At 43.5% G+C, this 18,561-nt stretch overlaps 1 protein-coding gene across 3 annotated transcripts in view; it reads right to left on the minus strand.

Annotated features, from left to right (window-relative positions):
* CDK16 (cyclin dependent kinase 16) overlaps positions 1-18,561 on the minus strand; it is an 80,469-nt gene that overhangs the window by 20,129 nt on the left and 41,779 nt on the right. The window contains exons 2-9 of one of the 3 annotated variants that reach the window (XM_081321834.1): positions 16,244-16,386; positions 13,300-13,371; positions 10,898-11,031; positions 10,005-10,130; positions 9,770-9,826; positions 8,005-8,119; positions 6,580-6,674; positions 5,247-5,309 (exon numbers count right to left, since the gene is read on the minus strand). In XM_081321834.1, the coding sequence (XP_081177960.1) occupies positions 5,247-5,309; positions 6,580-6,674; positions 8,005-8,119; positions 9,770-9,826; positions 10,005-10,130; positions 10,898-11,031; positions 13,300-13,371; positions 16,244-16,361 (780 nt within the window). In that variant the 5' untranslated portion in view covers positions 16,362-16,386. Of the gene's footprint in view, positions 1-5,246; positions 5,310-6,579; positions 6,675-8,004; positions 8,120-9,769; positions 9,827-10,004; positions 10,131-10,897; positions 11,032-13,299; positions 13,441-16,243; positions 16,387-18,561 lie in introns of all 3 variants that reach the window. The other 2 variants (XM_081321833.1, XM_081321835.1) reach the window with 2 other exon arrangements.

Genomic DNA, 18,561 nt, shown 5'->3' on the forward strand with positions numbered 1-18,561 from the left:
GCGACCTCCTGTCAATCAAAGTCAATGGGGAAGCCAGACTCACTTCACAACCGGGTTACTAACTTATCAACTGCAGTGATTCACTTAACAATGGTGGCAAGGAAAGTCATAAACTGGGGAAAAGCTCACTTAACAAATGTCTCACTTAACCACAGAAATTTTGGTCTCAATTGCGGTCATAAGTCGAGGACTACCTGTACTGAACTTGAATTTTGCTACAATAGGCTCTGTGCTTAACAAAGGGTCATCCTTAAACTGAGGCATTCTTAACTTGGGGATTGGCTAAAGAGCGGCCGGGGGGCGGGGGGGGAATCTCTTTACTGGGCATCACTGCTTGTGATCATTTGGGGAATGTGAATCTACAAAAGCACATTTAGCACATTTAATGTAGGAAATGCCCAATAGCAGATACATTTGAGTCCAGAATTTGCACCATGATACATTCAGTTCTTCTCAAGTATCACATACGGGATCCATAACATATTGGTTTGGATTGCAGTCACTTGGACATACATTTACAGGTGCTATTTTAGGCCCTGAATATGTGGGACTTAGACGCCCTATTCCTTTAATGCCATTAAAGGAAGATAGAAAAAAAAATGTCAAGATGGGATTACAGGAGCAGCTTGGGAAATGCTGGTACAGTACATCTTTTACTTTTCAGTAAAGCATTAACAATATATCTGGAACATTTGAATTGATGTGATGGTCTCTTTTTTTCTACAATGGAGGGAGGTTATTCATAATTGCTTCTCCCATTCACTTCAGCAGAGAGGAACAAATATTCTTTGATGCCCCTGTAGATGGAGAGAGCAATCTCCAAGCCTACTGATATAACTATTGAACGACATGAGAATTCCAAGATTAGTAAGAAGGCAGAATAAAAAGCCCTGCTGTTTACAAGGAACTGGACATGGAAGAGTTGAATACTCCTTATCAACTATAGGGGGGGGAGTTTGACAGTCCAATGTTGCTTTTTCCAGAGGGGAGAAGGATATCCACAGCTGGAATCTATGAAAACATTTCCAAAAATGGCAGGAGAAATCTCTTCTGACTGTCTTGATTATCATATATATATATGTATCCAAATTGTAAGGTTGCACAATGGAAGAGACGAATGACCATGCAGCTGCCTTACCAATGTCTAACAGGACAACATTAGGGACAAGGGCTACAGTACAGAAATGGCTGCAATCTGAGTAGAACAGGCTGTGGCCCTGAGCAACACAGCAGCAGAGCAGCGCTTAAAGAACTATGCAGACCAAGATTCACCTGCAGAGAATTGCAAACAATTACTCTGTGCCACAGCAAGGGCTGTTGAAATGAAACAATGGGAAACCCAAAAGATAAATCTTGACAGTTTGCCACATCTAGCTTATGCTAGTCCTTTTTAACCTAGACCAAATAAAAGTTGGCACAACTCCCTATGTATGCTGAAAACATGTATTTATGTATAAATGAAGATCTTGGGCATACCTGAAGTCCATTAGGCATAAAGGATAACCTTAAGCAGGCATAGATGATGAAATGGTTCAGGGCACAGACAAAATCATATGTGGCACTGCAATACGACAGGTTGAAATAACAGCAATCAATTATTCTGGACAGTGACAGAAAAAATGGGAAGTATAAAACAGGCCTGGAGACCACCCAAAACTTCACATGCCTTCCAAAGCTGCTGCCAGTGTGGAAAATCGAAAGAAACAATTCAGTTTTCAGTTGGTGACATGAAGAGAGGTTTCCCCAAACTTCATAGTGATTCTTACCTAAGATCAATTGGACAGTCAAACCAGTCAGCCATCAGTGGAAAACACTTTGGATGTGCTCCACCAAAATGGAAATCAGATGCCACCACTGAGATCGTAATTTGGAGATCTTATTACTTCATTAATTTGGAGATCTTATTACTTCATTCAGGTCAGATATGCACGCAGACTGTGGTGTCTTCTGCCAGGAGCATGTGGTAATGGTATAGAAGATGAGTGAAGCTAAGCAGAGCCAGATGAATGATCTCAAACTCCAGAAAGTTGACAAGGAAGAAGCAATAACCCCTCAGCTTTGCAGCAGAAATAAACCCACTGAGAGCCGATCTAGCTGGTTACTACGGTTAGAGGAGAGCATGAGCAGAAAGTTTTTTCCTGTTGAAATCTTGGAGATACTCACTTAGGAAAAAGCGGCCAGGCAGTGATTTCCATCACCTCACAACTATTCCCCTCAGAAACGGCAAAAGTTCCAAGAGGAATACACAAGAGTGATCCTTCATCATCTATGCCTGCAATAATGACTTCCTCGAGATAAGCTAGAGTTAGCACATGTTAAGAGCAATCTGACAAGGCTCTACAATTTATCTCCCCCTGTTCTTTGAAATACAGGCTGTAGTTAAAATTTTTAATACTGTACCAAAGTGCAAAATGAGCAGGAAAAAGCTGTGTCTTTCTAGATTGCCTGATATCGCCCCAGACTGATCAGACACAAAGTCATTGTCTCAGCAGATGCTAAAACAGACCTCATGAGGGAAAAAAAATCATCTAAGTAAAGACAAACACGGATTCCCCAATCCTACAGAAACATCCCTAATGTAAACAGTGAATGTTTTAGGAACTAACATCAAGCTGAAGGAGAAAAATATCTTGAAAGCAGCTCTCCAAACATTTTCACCAGAGGAACTGGTGGTGAAAGGAGTGGATCAAAATGTGCAGACAGGCCTCTTGAAGGTCCAGGGAAATCAGAATGTTTCAGCCTATGAGACATTCCACGATGGAATCCAATGACCCCATACCATGTCTGCAGTATTCTAGGTGCTGATTCACTCACTTCATCTCCAGTATGGTTCTCCTGCTCATCTCTTCTTCCTGGGAATCCCAACTTATATATAGTTAGCACTTGAGGCTCTTTCAGCAGGTGGGAACAATTCAGTGGCCTTGATGGCCAGAAAAAGATCTATCACTCTTAGTATCTGATAATCCTTCTGATTTCAATCCTGAGGAAAGACTTGAATAAATCACAGAGAATAATTTGGAAGATAATGAAATAATTCTGCTGCCTGTGCGAAGCACTCAAAGAGTCTGGATGCCGTGAACCAATGGAGCTCTTCTTTGACGAGTATTACTATAAAGTCACTGTTGCTATCATTGCTATTTGTGAATCCCTTTGGAAAAATGTGTACAGTAGATCCTCCTAAATGGGAAGGTTATTGTTTCAGCTGTATGAGAGTCTAGATTCCAAACTGAAGCAGGAAGAGCCAAAAAACCAACAACAAAAACCCCCGTATCCCTTGGGTTTTCACTAACTTCTCACCTAGATGAGACTAGGGCAGGGGTAGGCAACCTTGGCTCTTTTATGACTCGTGGACTTCAACTCCCAGAATTCCTGAGCCAGCATGGCTGGCTCAGGAATTCTGGGAATTGAAGTCCACGAGTCATAAAAGAGCCAAGGTTGCCTACCCCTGGACTAGGGAGTCTTCATTTCTTCCTTAGTTTCTATCAGAACTTTAAGAAATCCTCCAATGACTTCTAACGTTCAAAGCTGCTAGGGATAAGAACCAACTTGGATTTAGTACCTACATTCCAAAATGTTAAGTTGCAAATGTCCAAATCTTGTGGCATGGCCTTAGTTGGGAATTATAGCATGTCAAGGCTGAAATCTGCCATGAAATTAGCTCTACTGCCCAGATAATCAACCCCCTGCATATTGCAACTAATTCCAAATAAGGTAGAAGAAGTTGCTTAGGTTAAAAAAAATAGAGGCCATGGCAATCGGGGCACTGGCTACTTTTATGTCAAGACATTTGATCACATTTAAAAAACAAAAAACCACTGTTGCATATCCTATTGGGTTGAGGGAGGTTTTCTCCAGCCTGAAACCAATGGATTATTGGAGCATCCATTGAAAGAATCTTTAAGGGTTTCATGAGATAGTGATGTCCTGTCACTGTTGGTAATTTTTTTCTGAGTGAAACTTATTTGGTTTTCATGAGCAACTTGACCAGTTACTGAGAGGCCCTTAGAAATTAGCCTCTTATTGACCTCCTTGGTCAAAAGTGAAAACTCCATGCAAGGGAAAAAAAGGCTCTGAATAAGCTGTTATTTTGTTGTCCTCTTCAGCCAAAGGTTCTCCAGCTTCCCTATTAGAGGAAAAGGATGGAACTGATTCACATGAAACAGCAAGACATTCTACTATCTTGTCAAGGACCAGGAAAATCAGGACATCCAGGCAGTTCAAATGAGTTATAAAGATGTATTGCAAGCTTAAGCTCTCTACAACAATCTGAACTACTAAAGGTCAAGGGGATTAGGCAGAAGTTAAGAAAGGAAATCAAGGTGGACTAGACTTAGACCTCTTGTGGGCGTGCAGGGACTCATAGCTGATAACACATTTGATCCCTCCCTCGTCATCTCCTGCCCTCTCAGTCTTCCAGGTGAGACCCAGTTTGCAGTTTTGCCCAAATGCCTCGGATTAAGCAAAGAGGGAGAAGACCACCCACCCTTAGAAAGACTGGGGTCACTAATGAAACAACTGTTTAAGACAACAGCTCCTGCACACCAGGTTACCCATAAAAAGTGGAGGCAGCTGAGCAGGAGGACGTTTCCTGATTTCTCTTCCAACCATCTGTGATGTGACTACGAGGTGAACTTTGAGGGGAGCAGGACTCGCATTTCAGAGCCCAGAGAGGACGAGAGGAGCAAAGAATTATACGATGACATGCCTAATCCAACTTCATATTCCAGGTGGAGGGAGCACTCTCCCAAGCATCAAGAGTGGAGAATCAGTGGTGTGAACGTGTGCTTCATGCCCTGAAAAACGCTATGCCCCAATATCTGTTGACAGTGGTACTCCTATGTATGTTGGTTGCAACCAGGGTGAATAGTCAGCCCTCCTGCAAAAGTAGCAAGGCAGAGCCCTGAGATAAATGATCTTAACTCCAGAGTAGCATACGTGAATAATCCAGCAAGAGCTCCTTGAGAAATGGAGCAAGGAGGACCAGAAAACCAACCTGGAGGTTGCTCGCTCTCTCCCACTATAGGGAAACCAAGGAATTTTGCAGCCCTGCCTGTTGGAAGGAGTGGAAGGCAGGACGCCAACTAAGGACATTCTCCTCCATTACAAGAAAACACATCAGATCCCCCACTGGAATCTGGAACTAATCTGAAGTCTTTGCTGGCGCTGTAAGCAATTCTTCTATCACTGAAGAAGCTGAAGCAATCGCTGAAAGGAAAGGGTCAGCCAGATTAAAAATTAATTCTTACCTTCACATTGTGCATATTTATTACGTTCCCACAATCATCTAGATACTGTTTGAGGTCTTTATCCTGTGAAAGAGAAGGACAGGATCTTATCCCTGAGACAGTAAATGTTTCAACAAGATAATAATATCTCACGGGTTGCCACAAGGAAAAGGGAGTCAAGCTAATCTCCAAAGCACCCGAAGGCAGGACAATAAGCAACGGATGGAAACTAACCAAGGAGAGAAGCAACCTAGAACTAAGGAGAAACTTCCTGACAGTTAGAACAACTAACCAGTGGAACAACCTGCCTCCGGAGGCTGTGAATGCTTCAACACTGGAAGTTTTTAAGAAGAGACTGGACAGCCATTTGTCTGAAATGGTATAGGGTTTCCTGCCTGAACAATGGGTTGGACTAGATGACCTTCCAGCTTTATTACTATTACTATATTGTTCAACAATTAAATCAGAGGATCTTATTGCGGGCTAAGCAAACACAGACTGGTAGACCCAGCTTTATAGCTGGAAGATGCCTTGCATATTGTTCCCGCTCCTCCCAAGACATAATGAACCAATAGAGCAATCTGAGAACCCCAAGCATTCACTTCCGCCTCAACAATATTCCAGCTTGAGAAGCTTGAATTGGAGTGAGAGGGAGGGTTGCATCAGATACTCCATGCCAGCTGATTCCCAGGCTGACTCACCTTAATGAGGGGATGTGCAATGAGTGGAATGAGCTTGATTGGGCACTATGGTGATTCCCCCTATAGATACAGGCAATTGGATTAGGAAAATGAAGCATGGGATTTGATGGAAGCTGGTCCCAGATTCAATTCTTTAGTCACAGCTCCACCAAGAAGCATTGACCAGCAAGCATTACAAGCCACTTATCCTTCCGCCCCGAAATTTCCCACGTGAAGCAAGAAAGCAACCCCAGAGATCTACAATTCACACTTGTTTTATTTAGAGATCAAATATATGAAACGCTTCTTAGGAGGGGGAGTTATCGTGAGCTTTATTAAGCTTTTGGAACTTAACCTTTGAGAACTACTATAGGTTCCACCCAAGCTACAAAATTTCCTGCTGAACTGGCTGTACCAAAAACATGCAAAGAATTTTCTCAAGAGTACTTGAACTCTCCCAGAAAACTACAATTTGCAGAAGTCTTCAGAAGGACGTCTCTACTGCCTGTAGTTTAAAAAAAAATCATTTTTTTCAAACCAAAGTGGCAACTTGCACATAAAAAAAGAGGATGGCTGCTCTTAATTTTCTGAATCTTACTGAGAACCGGATTTTCACCCAGAAAGAAAGTTGTGTTCCAATTTATTACATTCCCTCCCCTCCTCCACATACTCACTAAATATTCGAAGACAAGAGTCAGGGATTTCTCTGTATGGATGATATCATGCAGGGTCACTATATTGGCATGTTTCAAATCTTTTAGAAGTGAAACTGTAAGAGAAAGAGAGATGGGAGACGTGAAATTTACATCACAAACACTTCTAATGCAATCAGTACCAAATATGAGGCTTTGAGAGTTATTTGAACATAAGATAAAAGAATTGCTGTGAGCCTAAAACATACTTAAGGAGCTATCTGTTGAATTGCTCTAAAGCAGGGGTGTCAAACTGCCGGCCCACGGGCCAGATGCATCATAGCAAAACTGTGCTCACCCCATTACTGGCAATGGAAAAAAAGTCGCAATACGTCGCGACACGTCACGTGATGCGACTTTGACACCCCTGCTCTAAAGTTAAGTATTCTAGCCTGGAATTCAATTATGGGAGAGAAAGTTAGGACCAACTTTTCTCTGTGTAGATGAGTGGAAGTGCAATCCAGGGCGGAGGTAGATATGACTGCAGGTGTGCTTAGCTATATAAATTGGCCCTTTTGCCTCTCTGCTATCATCATCTTCTTTCTTTCCTCCTGATGCAGATACAAAGGGAGGGAGATCTCTCTTCATAAATTGTTTTATAGGGCCACTGAGACTGGAGGGGTTTAGGGAAGAATGTTCAGGATGAAAGGGTTGCATCCATCTGCCGAGATCCTGCTGAAGCTCAACAGAGAATTTGCTAAACAGTGTAGCCATTGGCTTGCTTCTTGGCTCTTTCATTTCTCCACGTGACGGCATGCCTAAGCGCTTTTACTTTTTAACAGTGTGAGAATCAGTTGCCCTCTTTAACGTAGGTGTCAACTTCTGCCTTAGTTACATTAGAAAATTTAGGGTCCTGCTGACCGCCTAGCAATACATCTCTTGTATGTCTGCAGAAGGACTGCAGCCAATTCTGAAGACAGGCAGTCCTCAGCCTATGACCACAATTGAGCCCAAAATTTCTGTTGCTAAGCGAGACATCTGTTAAGTGAGTTTTGCCCCATTCTGCGACCTTTCTTGCCACAGTTGTTAAGTGAAACACTGATTTCAGAAAGAGCCATACTCCACTCAGTATCAAGGATGCAGCTGTGGAGATGGTCAACAGTATTAAGTAACTGGGGGTGCAGATCACTAACAATCTCAATTGGTCTCTCCACACGTCATCCTTAGTGAAGCATGCAAATCAGCGTCTGCATTTCCTGCGTCGGACGAGGAGAGAGCATCTTTCTCCTTCTGTCCTGGCCACTTTTTACAGAGGCACAACTGAAAGCACTTTTAACCCACTGCATCACTGTCTGGTTTGGTGGCAGCAGGGCCTCAGATAGAAGGTCCATACAGATTCTGTTAAAAGACAAGATCATACAAGTAATTCTTTCATAAGCCCTGGAAGAAGTGGCTCCAGGTTTATACCTTCCCGAATGGCTGTGCAAGGGGCGCCCTCTTCATGCTCAAGACGGATCTCCTTCAAGGCCACCAAGTTGTCTGTGAGTTTACTCTTTCCCTTGTAGACAGTGGCATAGGTTCCCTGATGAAGAAGAGGCAGAATTTAAGGTAATAGCCCAACATGGTACTTGTAAACCGGCTAGGGTCTCTTAAGACAGTGAGACGGGTGGTATACAAATTTAATTAAATACTTTTTGATACATATAAATATTCTTTCGTCTTCTGCAAGCATCAGCCCATCCCTCAGTTCTTGCATTTCCCCCCCACAAGCTTAAAATACAAAACTGCAGCTTCAAAGTGAGAATTATTTCAATGTGTGTCTTCGTTGTCTCTCATTCCCTTTTCTCGTCCGCATCCCACCCTGACGCTCCTTCTCCTAATAATTCCTATCTTCACAGGTCTAAACTTCCCTAAAACAGACAAAAACTATGTCTGAAGTTGTACCGATCAGACAAACTTATCGTTTCAATGAGAACAATCCCTCTTTTATCTACCGTTCACCCAATGTTTTTGCTACCACTTCACTAGTGGCAGTGACAATTATACTCAGAAGAAAATATACACAACTCAGGCTTGAACTGTGAAGTCCATGTCTCTGAGCTTAGTTGTTTCATCACTCGACTAAGTAAGTGCGAGGGTGCGGGTTTCCTCTTTCCTTGGAGAGAAAACCGCATGCCATTGACACTGGCACATCAAATATAAGCTACCTATAAACAGAGAGCAAACCCCACACTCACTAACACTGATGACGTTATCTAGCCAGGTAATGAAATTTCTGCAGCCAAGCTCAGAGAGTACCAAGGACTTCACATTCATACTCTCGAAAGCCACAATGATAAACTAAGTCCAATTTGCAGCAAATATGTGAATCCAGTACTTCGATTTGCAAGCCCCTCCCAGGCTTGTTTGGAACGTAGCACTAAGTGCATATACTGGTAGAAAGATACCTGTAACCAGTCCAATTTTTATCAGGGCAATATAGTCCCTGACCAGGAATATATGGAAATATTCTGTTCCTGACTTTATAATCTCAAAACAGTTAATACTTTTTTTTATTTATCCTTTAAAACCCTGAAGTAGGTCATTAATAAGCCACTCGACAAACACTCAAAAGACGAAATGGGGTAAAATTAGAGCTCTGGATAGTAACTAAAAATATAAAATTACAAGTGCGTGTGCTTGGGGGGAAGGGAAAGGAAGAGAAACTGGCTCTCTGTTCAAGGACTTCCAAATACAGGGTTCTGACTCCATTGACTCTGCCGGGCAAATCAAGCCCTAAAGGTGGCTACCAAGATGGTAAGAATTAGAAAAGGCATTAGAATAAAAGATCAAATAGAATATATAGGCCAAACAATTTGCTCGTGTACTTTACAAGCCTGGTGAAAGTATAGTGCAGTTGGAAGCCATGTGCAAAATCGGAACACGGAAGAAGATTGAAGCTTTGGGAGGTGCGCTTTCTACCCACAATGAATGTTTGGTCATGGCTACTAGAGATGTTGAGAAAACGACCCACTCTAGGATTCTGTTCTCCACCACTAAAAGACTGGCAAGATCCAAGACCAAACGTGAGGATAAAAAGATGGGAGCTGAAACCACCCTGAGCCCCTAGATAGCAAAACCCAATGCACGTTAAAACAAAAAAAACCCCATTTTTTCTTTCAAGTGAACTAAAATCCAGCCCTGAGTTCTTACCTTTGACCAGTCTGGAAAAAGGCCAATTCACAACACTCACCTCTCCCAATTTGTCCAGCTTCACGTAGGTCTCCAGCTTCCCAAAGCCAATCTCCGACTAGAGGAAAAAAGACCAAGGAACAAAGTGTGATGGATCTGCCCTTTTCGGTCTGGGGTGCTTAGGGAGTTCAGCAGCAGCAGCGGTTGCTGGCCTGTAGTACTTAGTACTGGTCCTGCACCAGCGAATGGGGGAACACTGAGAAGTGGAAAGGAGAGACAAGACAGTTCCTATTTACCAAAGAGACTCTGCGTAGCCGCCTGCTCAAGGGCTTGTCAAAGAGAGGACTGTTGAGGGTCAGTTTCTCCAGGTAGCCTTCGGGCAGACGGATGTCAGCTGGGAGTGACAGGCGCTTGTTAATATCCTGAGAAGCAAGGAAAAATTAGTCAGCTTTTTTTATTCAATCTTCCCAAAATTAGAAGCCTGGGTGGATGGACGGATGGACGGACAAACAGTAAAAGGCTAGACAAATAGTAAAATGCACTGGCTAGATTCGTACAGGAGACAAGTCTCCAGTTTTTCCTGCACTAGTCTGATACGAAAAAATCACAACCTCTCCTTTAACCAGTATGGAATCTAAGCAAAGAAAAGTCTAGGTAAATCCTGAGAAGAAACATCAATAATCTTCGGATTCTTCAGGACTTTGGGGGGGGGGGGTGATTGAGAGATTTTCGTAGGAGTTGTCTGTGCTATCTCACAAACCCATATATGCGAATACAAAGAAGTCACAAGGAACAATCAAGTTTTACTGAGTGGTTAGACTCGCGATATGTTAAAACTCGGTATCTGGGTTAACAAATAGTAGACACAAATAAACCACTAACAAATCAACCCGAGTTTAATTTAGCCTAGCGTGCAATGGAAACCCGGTGAGAAATTCTGTACAAAATCCATGCATTTATCAAATGTCTGTCTTACTTTACTTGAGGTTACTTGGGGTAGACTTTGCATTCCCTAACCACCGAAGTTAACTTTGGGGAGTAAAAGCAGAGAATGTAACTTGAGAAGCAAGACATCTTTATTCCTTGCACATCTCTCCATACAAAAACAGCCCATTATAATGGGAGACAGAGAACTCTTTGTTCCCACCTTAAGCTGTCCCTCCATCATCACCAGCCAGCACCCACATACCTCAGTGGAAATCTTGCGCGCTGGGTTGTTCCGCATGCGCACTCGGACTGGAGACTGCACCTCATCGGATGATGTTCCTGATGCCTGATCACTCTCACCATCCGAACCCATTTTGAGGTCCTCATGAACAATCTCTACACCAAGGAGAAATGTAGATGAAGACACAGTGGGCAGAGAGGGCTCAACGCAATCCCTCTAAGGTTTGTAAAGCTGGGCCGCAGAAGGAAGAACGGGTCAGCCCAATGTGTTGGAACTAGAACTCCCATCATTCCCAGGCCACAGACTATGCTTGCTGAAACTTCTGAGAACTGCAATCCCATTACAATTGGTGGGCAATAGTTGGGGAGTGGCTGCTGTCAACCCCTAAGCATGATGTTTTATGTAAAGTCATAAATGTTTTAGATAAATAAATACCCTTCTTTCAATTTGAAGCCAGTTGTTGAATGTTCCACCTACAGCAACCCAACAATGAATTTCCTTTTTGGCAATCTCAATTCCACCTCTCCAGAAGGTTTAGACATGCTGCCACCAGGAGTACCTCCTCAAAGAAAACTAAAGACTACCTGGCTATAGATGGTATTCACTACTTCACTACTTCAGACTGATCACAATTTTAAGAGGTTCCCTGCATATAAAAAGCTACCGCAACATGTAAGAGCCTTCGTCAGACTTTCCCTGTTCCACGTAATTGTCCTTTATTAGCAGGATCTTCAGTTCTACAACCTACTCAGTTGTCTTACTCAGCTACAGTGGTATAGGTAAGATCAGAAAATGGGATAACATATACTGATCTCCCTCGGCCCACTTTGTTTGTTTATTTGCCACCCATCTTGTTTCAGAGTGACTCTCTGGGTGGCTTTCAGCATAAAAATCACATTTAAATCATCAAATATAAATATACACCCAATTATCCCCTAATTTATTAACCACTTCTACCAACATATTTTGACTAGTTGCATTACTTATAATTATGTTGGTTCCATAATCTCATGTCAAAAGTCCTCTAAATGTTCAGTAGAATATTTTAAGTATGTGAAAATCAAAGTATGTACCACTTTGGGCCAACCTTCCTCAACGTGATGCCCTCAAGAAATTATAGCATCACCCATCTTCCCCAGACAGCATTAGGCATTGGAAAGTGTACTCCAGCACATCTAAAGAGCACCAGATTTAGGAAAGTTGCTCTGGGGACAGGATTACATTGGCTCTCTGATTCTGTGCATTTTTTTTAAAGACAACCTGAACCTTTAGGTCTGCTTCAGTATTTTTTTAAAATAGCTGTATGTTGAATTCATGTCAGTGATACTCTCAAGAACCCAAAACAATATTTTTCCGGCTTTTAACTCCCCAAATTCCTAGCCTCCATAGCCATTGTTACATGTCATAAACCAAGAGTCTTTTTTTTTTGAATCAGGCAGTTTCAAATCCCAATAAATTAAACTTGAATTAAATTACAGCTCAATACTTGTGGAAGCTACCTAGTTGGGAAAGTCTGATTTAAAATCACTTTATATTGAGTAGGGCCACTGGTCCACATTCTCTAGAGAGCACCCTAGGGGTAGTCTTATGAAATGATCCCCACTTTATTTATTTATTTTATTTATTTATTATATTTTTATACCGCCCTTCTCCCGAAGGACTCAGGGCGGTGTACAGGGCAATAAATATAAAAACGAAATACAAAAGTTAAAAAACAATTAAATATTATGCCCAAATATAAAACAGTAATTAAAAGACATATTAAAACCCCAACCCTAACCCATCAAACCATTGCTAAAGCACCTCAATCTTTCATCTTTCACAGAAGTTTGTGCTAATCAATTTCTGCTCAAACCCATCTTATACAGAGGATGTGCCTGGCATAAACTAGACATGTAGATGGCACTTAGAATAAAAAAATAATTAATAAACAGTAAATGTGACATCATGGCTGGGTTCACACATTACGCTAAGCCAGGAGTTTGAACTATAATTACTGGGGGGAAAAGCCATATTTAACTTTACGGACAACACCTGCTGTAATGCAAGTGTCACGTATTGGGCTAACAGAGCATACTATGCATTAGCAGAGTGAGTGAGACCAGCTGGAATAAAGTGTACAGATTCAGAATTATGCACTGAATAAGACCAAGGCTCATTTCTCTTCAAGCGAGACCCAGCAATCGGAGACTCCAGCCTCCTTACCAACCTCATCCTGGAGCAGAAATGCAAGACTCTGAGTTCCCCGGACTCCAGACTCAAGGAACTGACGTATCCCACCTCGATACAAGAGGCTCAGGTGCATAAATAAGTTAACTGGGACTCCGAAAAGCCTCGCTTGAAGCCAGACTGGCTTGACTTGTGGCCTCAACCCAACAATAGGGAGCCCTGACTGGCAGCGCAGTGGGAGGTGCGATAGTCACCTAATCGGGCGGTACGGCCGAGGTGAGAGCTCAGGCTGCGGCTGACGGCCAGACGAGGCCTGTGGAAGGAGCCTGCGTAGTGGTGCAGGAAGGCATGAACGCTGCGGGAGGTGCTGGGACGCACACTCTTCACTGTGGGGCCTGGGGGGGGGGGGCAGGAGAGGGAGGGGAGGAAGAAAGCCCACAGACAGACAGGTGGGAGGGAGGGAGGGATATGGGAGATGCAGGAAAAATGGAGGGGGACACAGGTGGCCGGGGAATGTGGTGTCGGGACAGCGAAGAACAGAACATCAGCAAAAGGAGAGAAGGGGAGTGGTAGGAGGGGAAACACCAGTGAGAAGCAGAAGTAGCAGCAGCAGCAGAGAGAGAAGGAAGGTGGGAGCCCAGAAAATGGAACAGCAGAGGAAGAATATCCATCTCCACCCACCACAAAATAATAATAATAATAATAATGGAAGTATAAACAGGGGGAGGGAGGGTAAAATGGAGACAAGGGGGGAACCCCAAGCAACATCCCAAAGGGAGTGATATGGAAAAGACAGATGCATGAAAGAGAGGAAAGGTAGAGGTCGAGCAAACAGCCCACAGTAAAGAACCAAAGCAGGGGGGGGGAGGGGGGGCGCACACAGAGACAGTGGCCACCACATAAACAAAGGGATTGACGCCGCCACAGAAGAAGGGAGGCCAATATAAACAGAAAGATGGAGGGGGAAAAAAACAGGGGGGGGGAGAGAAATATGAAGGAAGGAAAAACAAAACACAAATCAAAGTAGAATGGAAATCAAACTCAAAAGACAGCCCTCAGCCGAGGGGCAGGATTGGGAATATAATGGAGAGACAGGACTTACCTGAGTGAGACAGCCTCCCCGCTCCCATTTTAATAACTTGGGAGACCCCATCCCACCCCTCAAAATATATTTGAGATTGGGATATTTATAGTACAAGAAGAAGTAACGCTGGTTTGCTCCACTGTTTCAAATCACAAAATACGTCTTCCGACGTAGCTTTTCATGAGTTTAGCCATTTCTTCAGAATCTCAGCTGCATTCTTAGAAGGGAAGGGTCAATATTCCGGTCCTCACTATTCCACAGGCAGCCTTGACCCAGCAAAGACAAGACGGGTTGTGTAGTCCACAGTGAATTTCTAGACGTCTACTGTCCTGGACTATGCTTATGGCTATTTTTTTTTTTTAGTGCAACAGAAACCTCTTAAGTCATACTCACTGCTTTCACCTGTACTAAAGCTCAGGATCAGACTCAGAACCGCTTTCTGTGCTATTCTGTATTTCTCCAACATGTCCCTTTATTTTCTGCTACTTATGAGGTTAGGATAGTGAAAATAGGTGCTCAGCCTGGCATACAGAGAGGGAAACAGGAAGCATCATTGCCGTCATTTTTTCACCTCTGAAGCTGTCCATTACTGTAGCCCAGGGATAGGCAACCTCGGCTCTTTTATGACTCATGGACTTCAACTCCCAGAATTCCTGAGTCAGCTATGCTGTTATAAAAGAGCCGAGGTTGCCTACCCCTGCTGTAGTCTAAGTAGCTCAGTTCTGTAGATAAACTAGTTTCACACCTGGTTAAAAGAGCCTCCAGGTTGCAGGGAATTATCTGACCATTTGCAAAGGAAGTTGCTAAAACTCTTTGAAAAGGCGTTCTACAGAATGGGGGCACATTTCGTGTCTTTCTCACGAAGAACAGCCCCACTTAAGCCAAGGTTTGGCAACGTTCAAGAAGCCAGGAGCCACAATTCTGCCTTCCTTATCTTCCAGAGGGCTTCAGGAAATTGTTCCTTTTTTAGAATTGGGGCGGGGGGGGAGGGAGGTGGAGAAGGTTCGATGGTAGAAATGGAAGGCCTTTTGAGAAGCAAACCAATCACCTCTCCTTGAAATTTCCAAATGCTAGTTTGGAAGCGGCTTCCAAATTGCCACTGAGCTGTTTTTCAAGAGTTTGCATCCAGAGGCCTCCTGTTACAGTTCCCATCCTTCAAACTGAAAGTCTGTCCTCCCCCCACCCACACCCACACCCACCCCCCACCCCCCAAAAAAGAGTTAAAATCAGCCTGACAAATGTACTGGATATTTTCTGGGCTTTTTTTTTTAAAGGCAACTTGTACCCTGTTGGGATGCTACTAGGGCTTGCAACTCATTTGTCTTAATAAACTGCCATCACACTCCCATATGAGTGTTGTGAATGTGTGTGAGAGAGGAGGGGGAGAAATGTGCATGCAAACTGTATAAACTTTTAGCATTAGAAATGTGCTTTTTCAAAGGGCAACCATCACATTCTGTCCTGGATGCCCCCTCTCAAAATGCATTCTTGGCTATTTGCACACCGTTACCCAGACTGCTGCAGGACCTGTGATGGGGGCCTATCTCCAAAGACCGTCCAGAAGCTTCAGTGTGTACAAGGAGCTCCTTGCCCAGAGCTTGAACAAAACCAGGTGGTCAGAAAACATTCCTTCAATTTTGTGCCATTTCCTGGCTACCCAGCAGCTTTCATTCCTGATCCCAAATGCCAATCTTAATTTCTGAATACCTGGAGACCTGATTATCTAAAAGACTAGCCCCCTCCCTATAAATCCTCTCCGTCTGGCTATTTAGAGACCTATAAATCAGAACGCTTAGTAAGATTTACATTAGAGAACCTTCTGGGTCCAATTGCCGGGGTGCATAAAAATTAGCCCTTTCAGAGCAGAAGTTTAGACAGGCAGCAAAGTCTATATAGTACCTTCAACTGCATTAATAAAAGGTGCTTGCACTTAAAGGGTGCTTTACCGAGCACCCTCTGATCTTGCTGCTATAGCCGCTATCCTTGTAGGCTTTTTAGCATATTGTTCTGTAAGGGTCCAGCCAAGAAAAGCGATTGTAAGTAAATCAGGAAGAAAAAAAAATCTGCTATCAATTCTCTCTCCCAGGAGGCTGAGGATCAACGAGGGAACTCACCATTATCGCTGCTGTTGCTTTCCTCTATATTGATGGGTTCGTTGAGGTTTTTCTCTACAGTTCGGCTCCCCCGCAGCGTCATGGACAGCTGCCTCTTGATCTTCTTCATCCGATCCATGGTGGGGAAGGGGCTGGAGTCACTGCTGAAGGAAGGGGATGAAGGAACATTATCCGGTATGTGACACAAGCAACTTTATTTGGTATGCAATATGTCAGATGTAGCAAAACAAATGCAGCGTTAGACTGCAGCTCAGATTCTTGGCCAAACAGCAGGCTGGGAAAAACTTCAAATGAATGCCGTCAACTAAAATGGATAAAAGAAAACCAAAGTGAATCATCAAAGTTCCTCCAAAATTCAAGGATAGCTCTTACAGACTTTCGTACGTTACCTACATATGATTTCTGTTAGGCATATGGTGATAGCCTACATAGTTGGGTTGAAAATATATAAACTATGATGTTGTGACTTTAAGATGTTAATTGGCCAATGGGTGTGTAAGTGTTCTCATGGCCATAAGAGGGAGCTAGGAACATAGCTTTTCTCTCTCTGAATTTACTGCTCTCTCTACTATTACTGTTTTGCTGTACTGTTGGTTTACTACTGTGATAAACCTGAACAACTGTGTACTGACCTCTGGACCGGTAAGAAGACTTTGTATTTGGAATACTCCTTGGACTGTTGCTATTGTGTATGACCTGGACTGTTTATTTTTGACCATGCATTTTTGTTTTTACACCACCTCAAAAGTAAAATACTTTCTGTTTTCACAACTCAGTGTACTCTTGTGGTTACTGTGTGACTCTTACTGCTCTCAGTACCCTTCCTTGTCTGTGCAACTCCTTGGTAGCACAAGGAGACCTCTGCACAACAATTCCTAACAATTTCTAAACAATATCTTTAAATACATGAAATACATCCGTACAAGACAGCATCACCTAACATCCAGGAGGTTACAGCCAAAGATTTGACTCGTGATTTCGAACCAACATGGAATCTCTTGCTTTACTTGATCCCCAGGTCGATTAGTTCAAGATAAAGCAATGTAGGGTTCCAACAGCTCCATCTAACTTGACCAAAGGTGCCAAAACTACTCCGTATCTTTTCATGTTTCAGATTCGTCTTCCGTGTTTTTGTCCTTTCTATTCACTCCTCTGGAGAACTTCCCCTTTCTTAGCTCAAGCACCATTTCCTAGTCCAGGGCTTTTCAACCAGTGGTACGTGTACCACCGGTGGTACATTGGCACCTGGCAGGTGGTACACGACCATCCTAGAAAAGTGGTAGCGGGGGAGGGGAATGAGCTGAACCGGTAGCAGCACCGCACAAGCCTGAGCGAGAGATGGCTGGAGCTGCAGGGCTGTCGGGGCTCAGCGGAAGCGCCAGGATCAGCACCAGGCTCCAGCTGGAGCTCGGCGCTGATCCTGGCGCTTCTGCTGAGCCCAGAAGAAGCACCAATCAGCTGGAATGTTGCAGCATCTCCAGGGTCTCGTGATTTACATTCAGATGCTTGGCAACTGATTCATTTTTATGACGGTCACAGTGTCCCAGGGTCAGGTGAAGTGACCAAAACTGCTGCAACCACCCAGCAGGGGGGGGGGCGGAATAAAAACCAAACACCACCCCACCCCACCCCCGCTGCCAATCCTCAACAGAAAAGTTCACAACAATGAAAACCTCAGACAGGAGGAAGAGCACCGCCGGGCGGGCAGGCAGGTGTCTCGCTTGGCTGTGGCTTGGGGGGCACTTTTTTCAGTGCCATTGTAACTTCGAACAGTCACTAAGCAAACTGTTGTAAGTTGAGGACTACCTGTACTTCATCACTTTTTTCCTTTTTTTTTTTTTGGTCATCAACTTTGACACCTTGCTAGGCGGCTGGTGGTACTCGGATGTTGCCATATCCTAAAAGTGATATAATGGGTGAAAAGGTTGAAAAGCCCTGGTCTACAACCTGCATTCCTTGGCTTTCCTGGTTTCACCTTAGTTGGGTTCCTCCTTTTTCCATCGTTCCATCCCTAGGTCTACCTGTTCAAAAATTTCCCTTCTAGGCTCCGACCAGCAATTCTAGTCATTTGTTCTTCTGCAAAAATAAAGCCTGACAGCCAATCACTGCCAGAAACTCCCGAAGCACCAACAGTACAACCGCCAAAAAATCCCAGCACCATATTACCATATAGTGATACGAATAAATGTATGGCTTTCATTTTTAAGGAGATGGAAGAATGAAATAAATTCTGTTTCTGTATTTGGAAGGTCAGCGCAGACACGATTGGCAGGGGAAATCGCTGACAGAACCAAGAGCATGCTGTTTATCAAATTAAA

This window comes from Vipera berus (genome assembly GCF_964194415.1).
Source record: "Vipera berus genome assembly, chromosome: 2".
NCBI lineage: Eukaryota > Metazoa > Chordata > Lepidosauria > Squamata > Viperidae > Vipera > Vipera berus.